The 13,479-nt window shown below is 53.5% G+C and overlaps 1 protein-coding gene across 5 annotated transcripts in view; it reads left to right on the top strand.

Moving 5' to 3' along the window:
* The window catches only part of Smad3 (SMAD family member 3), a 107,988-nt gene that overhangs the window by 80,615 nt on the left and 13,894 nt on the right, over positions 1 to 13,479 (top strand). Inside the window, exons 2-5 of one of the 5 annotated variants that reach the window (XM_047537270.1) lie at positions 3,285 to 3,478; positions 3,625 to 3,756; positions 5,085 to 5,159; positions 8,013 to 8,063. In XM_047537270.1, the coding sequence (XP_047393226.1) occupies positions 3,285 to 3,478; positions 3,625 to 3,756; positions 5,085 to 5,159; positions 8,013 to 8,063 (452 nt within the window). Of the gene's footprint in view, positions 1 to 3,284; positions 3,479 to 3,624; positions 3,757 to 4,087; positions 4,109 to 4,447; positions 4,523 to 4,847; positions 4,900 to 5,084; positions 5,160 to 8,012; positions 8,064 to 13,479 lie in introns of those variants that run through there. The other 4 variants (XM_047537279.1, XM_047537272.1, XM_047537274.1 and 1 more) reach the window with 4 other exon arrangements.

Here is a 13,479-nt window from a genome sequence, read left to right as displayed (position 1 = left end):
GAAATCATGATGTAATTTACAAATGAATGAACTGCACATATTTAAAGTATACAATTTGAACCAGGCACAGTGGCGCATGCCTGTAATCTGAGTGACTGGGGAGGCTGGGTCTGCTGGGGCAAGGAGGATCATGAATTCAAAGCCAGCCTCGGCAACTTAGCGAGGCCCTAAGCGACTTAGTGAGACCCTGTCTCTAAATAAAACACAAAAAAAGGGCTGGGGATGTGGCTCAGTGGTTAAGCACCCTGGATTTAATCCCTGGTACAAAAAAAAAAAAAAAAAAAACAACACACACACACACATACATACACACACACAATTTGATAATTTGACATGTATAAACCTGTAAAACCACCACTACAGTCAAGATAACTAACCCTTTACCCGCCAAAGTCTCCTGGCGGCCTTGGTCCTGCCTCTTTCCCTTCCCTGTACAGGCCCCCTTCTGGTCCGGGCAACTGCCAATCTGTTTTCTGTCAAAAATAGTTTGTATTTTTACTTTATTTTAAATTACTCTATTATTTTACATAAATAGAATCATGCCTGGCTTCTTTTACTCAACACAATCAGTTTTGGATCTATTCATAATGTCGCATGTATCAAGGGTTCTTTTTATTTTAATTTTTAGTTGTAGATGAACACAGTATCTTTATCTGTTTTTAGTCGGTGCTGAGGATCCAACCCAATGCCTCACATGTGCTAGGCAAGTGCTCTACCACTGAGCTACAGCCCCAGCCCCTCAGCCATTCTTTTTAAAGTACTGAGTGATATTTCTTTGTTTGGATATATCAGTGTTGACTCAGATGCAAATCTTTGGACCTATGCTTTCAGTTCTCTTGGGTGAATGCTTAGGAGTGGGTGGACCCTCTGGTATGTTTACATTTTGACTCCTGAACTGTTTTCCCCAGTAACCACCTCTGGTATCCCTCCTTTGAGGTTCTGGGGTTCAGGCTGCTCCACATCCTCACCAACAGGTGGCATAAACAATCCTTTAAATTTTGGATACTCTCATAATTGTGTGGTATCTCAATGCAGTTTTAATTTGCACTTCTCTGATGATTAATGATACAGAACATCTTTTCATGTACGTATTTTTCTATCTTTTTCGTACAGCATCTTTTTAAATCATTTGCCTCTTATTTTAGAAATTGATTTGAGTTTTTGGGGTTCTTTATTCTGGAAACGGGTACTTTATCAGAACTTGCTTTGCAAATATTTTCTCCCAGTTCGTTGCCCATCTTTTTTATTCTCTTAACAGTACAGTGTCTTTCAAAGATAAGAGGCTTAAATTTTGATCATCCAACATCTGCTTCCTTTTGATGGATTGTGTGTTGGATGCAGTATTGGAATTCACTTTCTGTCCCAAAGATTCTTCTCCTCAAAGTTGTGTAGTTTTCAGCTTTACGCTGTGGCACACTTCCATTACTTTTTGGGTAAGTGCAAGGTATGGGTTGACATTCGTTCTTCTCGCGCGTGGATAGCCACTCCTTTTAGCACTATTTGTTGAAATAACCATCCTTTCTTCCCTAAGTTATCTCGGTGGAAATCACTCTTTAGGAAATCACTTGTCATGTATGTGTGGCCATTTGTGGACTCCGTCATGTTCCACTGGTGCGTTCGTCCATCTCTGTACCACTTACCACACTGCCTTGGTTACCATAGCTCCCTGTCTGGCTTTCTAAAAATTTAATTATCATCGGAATAATCATATCATTATTTTTAAAGCAAGGGGGCACCTCCTTCCAGCACCCTGGTAGGGCCTCCCTCCCAGCCCCAGTCTTCTCTGCTGCTGGCCTGAGCTCCTTTCCAAGGGCACTCTCTGCAGAGGTGACTACAACATACAGCTGGCCCTTTGTTGGGGCTTTTGTCAAATCCTGAAGAGCAAATGTGGCCACTTCCTTAATCTGTGGGCATTCGGTGGCTTTGCACAAGAGTGAGGACAGCTGACTAATTCTTCATCCTCACTCACCACTTCCCACTCTCCCTTTCTTTCTCAGTCAGTCCCCTTGTCCAGAGCAAGGTGGAGAGAGGCTCCTGGGATGTAGAATAGTCACTCGATGGTGCTTTGCAGAGCACCCGTAAACGGACACCAAGCTTCTTTGAGGTCAGGGCAGTGGGAGAACATCCCCATTTTGCAGATGAGGCAACTGAGGGCCCCAGAAACATTATGCCTTGCCCAGAGTCCTCCAGCAGGGAGAGTGGAAATACATCTTGACCCCAGGCCTTCTGACTCCACACCTGGCAATCTTCCTGCTGTGCCTTAGGGGCGAGTCTCAGGTTGTCCTCTCTTGTTCTGCCTGGTAATTACTGTTTTCAGCTGTAGGGGTTCCTTGGTCCAGGGCCCCATGGGAGGGAGGTAATTACATCCTTCCAGATGCCTCCAGATGCCCTTAGTCAGCAGCTCCTGGTGTGCCCAGTGCTGACCTTTGCCTGTCCCTTGCCATTCCCAGGCCAACGGCTTAGACTTCGATTGGTTCCCTCTGTTATCGGGCCTCCGGTTGCATCTGGCTAGCTCTTCCTTCACAGGGTGCTTATAGATTCTGTTTATTCAGACTGAGGGGTATCCTTTGTTCTAAGGGGACAGTTCATACTTGTCACCCTGCCAGCCTCACCCGACTATTAGAAAAATCATGGCCCTAAATGTGGGGTGCTATGATGGCCTTCTTGAGGAAGGGTGCCTTAAGAGGAACACCCCCTTCTACTCTAAGCTCCCTACTCCAACCTCCAACCCCACCCAGTTGGTCATGCGGCAGCCAGAATTATCACAAGACCTCCCCCGACTTCCATAGCCCACTTGAGCATCTTTGAGGCTACTTAGCTGCATTTACCAAAAAGACAGAACCCTTATCACAGAGCCCAGGCCCCGGGAGCCGGCTCTGCCTGCCACCTGGGCCTGGTCTTGGGCCCAGCCCTCTTACTTGCTCCTCTAGTCTCCAGCAGGGCCAGATGAGTGACCTTTCCAGAGCAGGCTTCAAGTGTATCTTTTCTAAGAGGAACCCTGCTCTCCTGAGAGCTCACCCTGGCCCTGGGGGGCAAGGCCAGCTCTGCCGGCTGTGGGCAGCCCTGCGCTTCCTTGGTGGGCCGCCTGCTTCTTCTGGGATCCCTTCCAGCACTAACTGTTAGTGCTGCTCTGATCTCCTGGACTTCTGGGCCGAGAGGAAGGCAGGGAGGGGCGTCTTGCTGAGTGTCTGCCAACATGGGCTGGAGCTGAAGGGGGCTGGGCTCTGGAGAAGGCCAGCCAGACCCACTCTGCTGTCTCTCGCTGCCCCTCCCCATGCTGGCAGGTCCTTGGATGGCCGGCTGCAGGTGTCCCATCGGAAGGGGCTCCCCCATGTCATCTACTGCCGCCTGTGGCGATGGCCCGACCTGCACAGCCACCATGAGCTGCGGGCCATGGAGCTGTGTGAATTCGCCTTCAACATGAAGAAGGACGAGGTCTGCGTGAACCCCTACCATTATCAGAGGGTGGAGACGCCAGGTATGCCCCCTCGGGCTGGCCAGCAGCTGTGCTGGGTCTTGGCCTCCTCCTCCCCAGGGAAGGTCTGCCGTGTGCCTGGGAGCTTGGGGCTTTGGTGCCAACCCTGCCTGGGCGCTGAGTGGCCTTGCTCTGTCTCCTCCGGACAGTTCTACCTCCTGTGTTGGTGCCACGGCACACAGAGATCCCGGCCGAGTTCCCCCCGCTGGACGACTACAGCCATTCCATCCCTGAGAACACCAACTTCCCCGCCGGCATCGAGCCCCAGAGCAATATTCCAGGTACACACGGGGGTGTGGGCAGGCTGGTCCGGGAGGCAGGATGGCCCCAGCCCTGCTCTTTGTCCCCCCCGACTCCCTGTCCTCCTCTCTCTGTGCACAAGGCAGGCCCTCAGGCCCCTGACTCAGACCTGTGTCCCCGCTGGGAGAGGACCCGTGGCCTTAGCTCCCCACTGGCTAATGATGCTTTTCTTGGCACGGAGGGGCGGCGTGACCCTTCCGCCCAGCCTCAGTGCAGTCATTTATTTTGGAAGCGGAAATAGCAGCACTGTTTCTCGCCGCCCTCGCGCAGGTCCGCAGGCCAGGGCTGGCGTGCAGGCAGCACCCCGACGGGCTGGGGACTGCAGAGCGGCGGGTGAGCCCAGGGCCCTGTGAGGAGTCTGGGCTTCAGGCCTGGGAAGGGTGAGAGCCTGGATGGGAGTCGAGGTGGAACTGGAGTCTTTACTCTGCTGGGAGAAATGGGCTGTACTGACAAAGAATGCAAATGTTTTGAGAAGCCCCTCATTTACATGCAAATAATGTGTGAATCACCAGCACTCTTGGCGTCCAGGGGAGTTGTACTTGGCCACACTTGGGCCAGTCACAGAGACTTTTGCTTGCGGGGCAGAAATCCAGCTGCGTTCCTTTTAGAGCAGTCTGATTTGGACGTGGCTCTCACTCTGGCTTAGCTCACTGGCTGAGCGTGGCCTCGGCCTGTGTGCTTGGGTCAGAGCGGGAGGCCCGTTTTCCAGCCCTTTCAGATCCTTGCAGGTAGCGCTGGTCTCAGGGGGTAAGTGATCTCCTTGCTAGGATGGCAGACCTCAGAGGCTAAGTCAGGATCTGGAGGTGTTTCAGAGAAATGGAGCACAGTCTCTGCCACTGTTGAACTGCAGCCTCGCTGGGACACTAAGCCACATCCCTAGAGACAACAAATAAGGACAAGAACAGTGGATCCACCCTGGGAAGATGCAGGGGCCAAGGGGCGGGCTCGAGGGCACAGCTCTCCAGAGGGCAGAGATGGGGGAGGCTAAGGCAAGTCCAGAAGCCTCCCCAGAGGGCGTGGGGTTAACCTGACCTTGAAGGACAGGCAGAAGTTAGTCTGGCAGCAGCTCTAGGAACAGGCGTTTCAGACTTGGGAGTCGGGTCTGTGTGCTGTGTCTGGTCCAGGTGGGGAGCTGGAAGTGGGTAGGCGGAGCACGGCAGAACCCAGGAGCTGGCCCCTTCACTCCTAGGCTGCGTTCCTCCAGCACCCCATCCTGGGTGGCGATGTGAATGCATGATGTGTTTGCAACCCGTGTACCAGGGCCAAACCATGCACACCATTTAATGGGCCACCTGCCTTCTGATTCCAGAGACCCCGCCCCCTGGCTACCTGAGTGAAGATGGAGAGACCAGCGACCACCAGATGAACCACAGCATGGACGCAGGTCAGTCAGGCGTGGGTGTGCTTGTAGGCTCAGCGGAGTGGCCTGTCCTTTCTTCCTCCCTCCCCCACCACCTTCACTCCCTCCTTTCATCTCTAGCCAGTGTTTATAGAGTAAGTTGGTCAGCTTTACTGCACTGGCTCACTTATGCCCAGACGGAAGGTACCGAATGGCAGCAGGGCCACAAAATAGGCCACTTAACCTGACCAGGGAAGGAAGTGTACCTTGCATTGTAGACTTTTTTCCTAAGTTGAGCCTTGGTGATACACAGGTGTTAGCCAAGCCGTCAGGGTGGGCAAAGGGTGTGCTAGGCAGACTTGTGGGGGGCCTGGGCTGGAGAGGCTGGTGCATTTTGGGGATAGAGAGAGCTCAGTGTGGCCTGAGCCCAGGGATGTCCATCTCAGGTTGCTCAGTAGGGCTGGTATGCTCTGTCCAGAGGGGAAGGCAGGAGGGCCTGTCACATGGGCTTCAAGTGTGCAGATCTTCCAGCCAGACAGAGCACTTGTTCACTGAAGGTCTGACGCAGGTCTGTGCCTCAGTGAGATGCTGCTGGCAGTAGGGTGGAAGTTGGGCTTAGACACTTGGAACAGTTCAGGTGAGAAGCAAGTAGAAGCAGCCTGAGCCGAGAAAAGATCTTTGCGAATGGCCGCAGAAGCAGCTATTTTTTATGATGGTCAGATGTGATCACGGTGCTCCTACCAGGAGGGATCCAGCCTGGTTCTCTCCTGCCACATCTCCAGATGTTTCCCACGTCATTTGTTATGGGACCAAATTGGCTCCAAACCAGCAGCTTCTTGAACTGAACCCCAGCTGCCACATAGAACGTGTGTGCTGCGTTGTGTGTGGCTGGGCGAGGAGGAGGAGGGAGCCGAGCAGATGTTCCATTCCGAGGACAGCGGGCATGCCTTGTGCACACAGAGCTGCTAGACACGGCGGAGCCACCTGCCCTCGCACACAGCCCAGAAGAGATTGTGCAATTCCCCAAAGAATGAAATAGGCTCACAAATGCTTCATAAACGTCGTTGCTGAAATCCAGCCTGGGTGTCGTGGCACTTAGGGGTTGAGCACAGCCCCTGAAACACACCCACCTGGGTGAGTGGCTCGCACTGAAGCCCTTCCTGCATTCGGTGCCAAATGACCGCTGCAGGCTTGCAGCTATTAAAGGCTGGCATGGGAAGGGGGCCAACGAAGCAGTCTCTCTCCAGCTACTCGATTCCTTGTCACTGCGTTCTCTCCTCCCTCTCTGCTCCTTTCCCTATCAGTAGAATGATGACTCCTACAGACCGACCCAGCCCACAGGGGAGGGTCTATAGATGGGAAGGCAGTGTGTCTGCGGCTTCCCCACTCTGGTTTCTTCCCTTCTACCCTGTTTCTGTGTTCCTTCTTTTTACTCTTTCCTCTGCCCACAGGACTCTGTGCTGATGTATCTAAAGGGTTCGCTAGTTTTTGTGGATCCCAGCCAGCCTGTGTGGGGGTGGGTACAGGGCTCCTGTTTATCCTCTGTTCTTCCTCAGAGTTGCCCATTGGGGTCCCAGTTCAGTTGCTCAGGGCTTGACTTCCTGCCAGGTGAGGCGTCGCAGTGTCTCAGGCCACCGAGTTACCTGTTCACCTCGTGTCCCCCTCACCAGCACGCACAACTTTCAGAACAATGAGAAGTTCCCACAGCCTCCCTAGGTCTTCATGATTCAGGCCCCCACAAATTGGGAATGAAAATTTATTGTGTGCTTACAGTGTGCCGATCATGGCATGAGCATTTTGTTTGTTTGCAGTGCTGGGGATTGAACTCAGGACCTTGTGCTTGCAAGGCAAGCACTCTACCAACTGAGCTATATCCCCAGCTCTGGCATAAGCATTTTGATATGTCTGATCTCAATGGCTGCATGTCATCCAGTAAATGATGATATCCTCACTTCACACCAGGGGAACATGAAGACTCAGAAAGGTTAAAGAACTTTGCCCAAGTCACATGGCTGGCACATGGTCATGTTTCCAAACCCCTTGACTGACTTTGAAATGTTGATCTTCCAGTAATTTGTTCCATGTCTCCATTTGGATTAAGTGCCACCCGGAGGAGGAGAACTCTGTGGCTCATCCTTTGCCCTCAGGGAGGTTACAGCTCTTTGGGTTGAAATAAAAGAACCTCAGGGGCAGCTTGAGGCCAGGTGCAGGACCAGCCGCAAGGCCTGGTAGTTTCAGGGGGGTGAAAATCTGCCCCCAGGGATACTGAGAAACCAATGACTGCAATGGTAGCGCAAAGGGGACAAGCAGAAGGGTGCTCTGTGGAGGGGCAGCGACTGGCTTTCTTTAGAGGCTGACACTTCTTTCTGGGGGCTTGGGGTGGAGAGAAAATGTGAGTATGAATGAGGTGGAATTGGACTCCCCCCCAAACACATCCTGTCTAGCACAAAATGCCGGTCTAGTTGCCGAGTCGCAGGATTTCTGAGGCAGATGTGTCAGTTTCCTAAGATTGGTATTTCCAGGTACCTAGCATGGCTGACTGAGAGTGACCTGGGAATGCCTGGGTCACCTGGGGTGGGAGGCCGGCCTTCCACCCCCGGCACTGTGGGCAGGGGCTTCGAGGCTCCTCTTATGTTCCTGGAGGCATAGTTCACAGGGAGGTCATGTACGCTGAAGGAGAAGGTGTCCCCTACCCTACTTGAGACGCCAGTGCTGGAGCTCTGGTTGGGATCCTAAGACCCCTGGTGTGGAGGAGGCTCTGAGATCATCATCCATCAATCCATTGGGGCCCACGAAGGGAAGGATGGGCCAGGGCTTGAGGTTAGGTCTCCTCCTGGAACTTGGAGCTCCCCCGACAGGATCTTTTATAAAGTCTGATCACTGTGTCTCACCTTGCAGGTTCTCCAAATCTGTCCCCGAATCCGATGTCCCCAGCACACAATAACCTGGGTAAGTATCTCTGCCCCACGCCTGGAACCCCTCCTGGCTGCTGCACTGAAGGTGAGGCGTTCAGCCCCCTCGCCCCTCCATCTGCCCAGCCCAGCCTATCAGGTTTCAGGTTATAGTGACTTGGGTCACCCCGGAGCAGGGAAACCTGAGACAGTGGTGGCAGGAAAGGCAACCATGTGCTGGTGTTGTATTTCACCTGAGCGGTGGTCAGACGTGAGTGAATGAAAATCCCCCAGACCTTAGGCCCAGGAGACGAGGGTCCGTGGTTAGCCAACCACATATATGTGGTTTGGTGCAAAGCCACGGCGGCTGTGCAGACTCCCCCACACCCCCACACCCCCAGCGCTTTCATGGGCTTGCTTCAGATACACGCATTTGGATTTTATCTGAGTAATTCATCTTGCTATAATTTAACATTTTATTAAAACAGCATCATATAAGAGGCAGCATTGTGCTGGTAACCCCACCACCCAGCTGTCTGAGGATCCAGTATGTACTCGTGCCTTGTCACTGGGATCGTGTGCATTTGCTCTCTCCGTCTCTTCTGTTATTGTGTAAACACGTCTCCATATTTAGAGGCCTAGTTTACCGCTCTGCGGTGTTTCACTGTGTTTCGGAGCATCCGGCCCCTCATGTCCCTAGCACCTCTGAGTTGTTAGGCTTCTGGCTTAGTGTTTCTGAGGGTCACTCTGCCAGCCCTGGGAGCGTTCTTCAGTTCTCTAGGGTGGGACAGCTTTTGGAGTTCTTGTGGCTTCAGCATGAAGCCTACCGAAGGACTCAAAACAAAGAAAACGTCTGTGTCATTTTTATTGAGGGGAGTTTCTGGTCTTCTGGGCTGGTAATCTTAGAAAATGTTATTTTGGTTTTGTTTGGGGCTTTATTGCTGGAACTTACTTTGCGGCTCAGGAATAGCAATGGTTAATGTCCACATGTGGTAAATCAGAGTGGAATGGACTGGCTTTGGGGCCCGTTTGTTTCCAGACTTGACCGAGAGTGTTAGATAAAATTCATCATTTAGAATATTGGGAGGTGCTTGGGAGCACTTTAAACAGGCTACCACGTGGGCAGAGTGGCATGTGGTTTTGGGGATCTGTTTAAAGTCTCACTGTGAGCACTGGGCTTTACAGAGGGAAGGTCACATTTCTGATAGCAAAGGACCGAGTTCTTAAAAACAAACTTGGGGGCTCGAAGCCATGGTAAAACACTTGAGAAATTAAAGGCCATGACTGCACGCTCGGCTCTGGTTTTCTGCTTTTGAGATGGGCTGATTTAGATTTATTTTCTCTTCACCCTACTCTGGTCAAGGCAGCACATTTAGTCAACAGACTTTGGGGTCAATGTTTGGCTTTGAAACCATAGAGGTCACAGGGTGGCTTGGCGGCAGCCACTGCCCAGCTCGGCAGTTCAGCAAGCTCTCCCTGGTGGGAGTTAGCTGGGACCACCCTTAGATCATGGGGTCTAGGTGAGGGATGAGTCCAGCTTGGATCCTGGGCACAAGGCGCCCCTCTCTCATGTGCTTATCTGGGAGTGGATGACTCTTAGGTCATTTCTGACAAAGGCAGGAACATCCCTGAGTTGGTCTGTGGAGCGTGGAGGCCACTCACACTGGCCTAGTTACACATCTGCCAGGAAGGTCTGAATCGGGACGAGTCAGCCAGCAAGTCAGGAGCAGGACCAGTGGGAGACCCTGGTCCTGGCAGGCCCAGCCTTCTCTCCGCTTTCCCATTCGGAACCTACCTGAGGATCTCACAGACTCACGGCACCACGGCAGGAAGGGGTGAGGTGAGGGTGATGATAATGGCCGGCATTTCCTGAGATTTCCTGTTTATCGTTGAAGTGCTTCATACAACTCTGCAAGGTGTAGTCTGTTTTTAATTTTATAAATTAGATACCCAGGAATAGACAGGTCGACTCATTCATCCCAGATCACACAACTGTAAATGGAGAAGCTGGCTTTAGCTCAGGCCTTCTTGAGCCATAGCGTGTGCTCCACGGCAGCAGGACCCTGTCTTGCTGGGCCAATTGGACCAGCTGTCCCCACCTGCCTCACTCAGAGAGCAAGGTTCCAGAAGGGACAGACAGATAGGCTGTGCCCCCCCCACCCCCCCCCGGCTGGAGCCCTGCCAAGCTTGCCTGTCTTCCCCATTCATTCGCCAGGTACCTCCTTCTGGTCACCATGTGCCTGTCCAGGTCGGGGAGACCAGAGGGGGATTTGCAGACCCTGCTGTCAAGGTCAGTGGCCTTGTTGGGATTGATAGATGGGATCATAATTAATTATAAAGCAAGAGGTCGGTGCAGATGAAAGTCCTGGGAGTGTTCAGAGGAGGACATGAGGGCTTTTGTGGGGAAGTCTGTCCAGGTGTGTCCTTGTCATTTGCTGAGTGCATACTGTGCACTGATGCTGGGGTCCAGAGTCAGGGAGACCCTCAGGAATTCACAGTCTGCTGGGGTGGCCTGGAATCCATGTCCACCTGTGATGCCTCGGGCTGGGTGCCAAGGGGGCAAGTGCAGCAGGAGAGGACCGTGTGTGCCAGGAGAAAAACTGGATGGGCTAGGACCATTCGAGACCTGTGACACATGTGAGCAGGAACTTGAAGGACAGGCAGCTACTGTGAGGCCAAAAGGGGGAAGGATGTTGAGATGGAAGGGCAGGGCGTGCCCAAGGATGGTTGGCACTATGCTTGGTGGCACACTGGGGGACTGGGGGGGGATAAGGCTGAAAGGGCTCATAATGCCCCCTTTCCCTACCCCTGCAGAGTGAAGTTGGTGTTGGGCTCCAAACGGTGAGGGGGTTTATGGGATGGCAGTTCCACTGCGTAGAGCGCAGCTGCTGGGGGATTCCTGGAGGAAACGCAGAAACAAAGTCCCTATGGCAGCCACTGCTGCGAGGCAGCTGGGTGGACGCAGGCCTCAGGGAGGTGCGGCCGGGCAGGGAGGGCATCTGGGAGCCAGTCTTGAGCCTGGATCCACAGGGCGCGTTGGCTCTCCTCCCCAGGCAGGAGGTGCAATGGGTCTGGGTGAAGATGGTGGTGAGTTGCCTGTGCTTAACAGGGTCTGGAACAGCTGGGACGTCGGGCAGGAGGCTCGCCTGGGGTGCAGAGTTGGAAACCATTAACACATCCTAGCCTTTGCTGCCACGGGGGATCCCAGAGGAGGGGTTTTATGACTGAATGCAACAGCCTGTCCTGAGCCTCTCCTGGGCGCTGGCGTGCGACACTGAGAAGCCCCAGGAAGGCCTGCTGTCCCGTGCTGCTCTCCTCAGCCCACTCCCATCCTGTAGGTCCCGCTTCGCCAACGCTGGGGGTGCAACTGATGTGGACGTGGATGAAGCTGGAGGAGAGGGAGACCTGCTGAGGCAGGAAGGAGAGCCAGAGACTGCCCGGCCAGGGAAGGCTGAGGGCAGGGGGAGGACAGGGCCACAGCAGCTAGAGGGGAGGGAGGCCCTGAAGGATGGCGGCAGCGGGAGGCTTCTTCACAGGTGCAAAATGAGGTGTGAGAAGAGGCCTCTCACAGAACTCATTGAACATTAGGAGTTCAAGGGCAGCCTGTGTGGGAGCTGTTTGTGGGAGAAGGGGGACCAGCATCGGGCAGCAGAGACTTGAAGAGCAGATCCAAGGTGGGGAGGTGGAGGCATATGGCCATGGGTCCCCAAACATAGGTTGGAGACAGGCGAGTCTTCTAGAACAAGGCGAGACATCTTAGTGTATCTTCTAAAGAAATTATTACAAAATTATTCTACAAGGACGAAAGTGTAGGACGCGTGGCTTCTTTGATTTCCTCCCCGTTCCCGGCATGGGCCCTGAGGCTGAGGTCTGGGGCAGACCAAGTGTCCTGCCACAGTAAAGCCACTCCTGGCAAGGAGCAGTGGCCTGGTGACTGGAGGAGGAGCCCTCTGGGCATCTGGAGCCCAGGAGCTTTGTATTGCAGGGAAAAGGACACGAGCAGGTGATGTTGCTCTGAGTACGTGTCACGGTTGGTGAGTCACCTGGAGTTTCCTGGGCATTTTGGTCGGTAGGATTCGGGCAAATGGAGACAGAGGGAAAGGAGAAAGGTAACACGCTGGATCCTGCCGGGTGAGTAAGTTGTTCCCTGCTTTAAAGTGAGACATTTAGGGAGCGGCTTGACTGAGGAAAAGGAGGTCCCAGGGAGGGCCCTGGGCAGAGGTTGAGCTGGAGTTTAAGGAGGTGACGGTTTCCCAGAGTGCCTCGGGCAGAGTGAGCCTTCCTCTGCCAGGAGATGGAGGCAGGGATGGGTGGCAGGGCTGCTGGAAAGTGGAAGGCCACCAGCCCTGGAGAGAGGACAGGGGTCCAGGTCACAGTGACCTGGTGCCAGGTGTCCTTATGCTGCTGCACAAACCGTTTTCCTAAGGCTGTCTCTGGCTCCAGTCTTCCCAGAGCTTGCAAAGTCCCACGCAGGCCTCATGATGGCAGGAAGTCATCTGCTGGCTGTACCCTCATCCTCGCCGGGTTGGGCTCTTAGACTTTACCACTATTCCTGGTGGTAGTGAGTTGGGTTGTAGAGTCTAAGAACATGGGGTTCTTTCTGTACACAACTAGGTTTTTGCTTTAGTCCTTGGAGAGAGGTCAGAATCGCCGCCCTGGATGTTGGAGACACGGTGGGCCTGGGCCTGCAGAGCGCTAACCCTCTGTGCAACTGTCTCAGTACCCAGGAGGCTGGGACACGAGGGCCATTCCACACTGAGGGACTGTTTCAGTCACGTGCTGGGCCTTATAGGTCAGGTCCATGCAGATGAAGGGGAAGCGCAGCCCAGGTAGAGGGAACAGCAGAGGTGGAGACGGCAGCAGAGAGGGATGTGGGTTGGAGCATGGAATCTCCCAGATGGAGGCAGAGCTGTCTTCTGCAGGTGAGGAGGCCCAGATGTGGCCAGTCCACTTGTTTTTACCTCAAGCCCTCTGGTGCCAGCTGTCGTGGTCATTGCCCATTCACTGCTTTCCCCTGTAGTAGAGCATTAACGTCCCCTTTGCCCCTCCCCCACCCTTTCCTTTACCGGATTTGAATCTCTTGCACATGTTTTTAATAGGCATCCCTTAATTCAAGTGTTGCCTTCTGGGTTTTATTCTGTTTTCTTTTCCTTAAACAAAACAGAAAGTCTATGCCAGCTTGGAACAAGGCTCAAAACTGAAGCCAGCCAACGCGTTAGGCTGGCAGGGGGCCAGCTGAGAATTAAGTGTCGTGCCCCATGCTACCCGAGAAGTCTGGCTGACACTCCAAGTGGGGGCGGGGCAGGGAGGCTGGAGCTGGAGGGTCCTGCGTCTCCGACACCTCCGCTCTGGGAAGAGATTAGCACAGACTCGGCAGTCTGGCTGTGTGCAGGGCTGCTGGAAGGCAAGGCCTCGGCATGTGCTTTCTTCGGCCATTGTAGGTGTGCAGGTCCTTGGCCTAGAGAAGCAAAATC

Source organism: Sciurus carolinensis, chromosome 2, assembly GCF_902686445.1.
Source record: "Sciurus carolinensis chromosome 2, mSciCar1.2, whole genome shotgun sequence".
NCBI classification, from domain to species: Eukaryota; Metazoa; Chordata; class Mammalia; order Rodentia; family Sciuridae; genus Sciurus; species Sciurus carolinensis.
The sequence above is the reverse complement of the archived record's forward strand: the minus strand, read 5'-3'. Positions and strand labels throughout refer to the sequence as shown.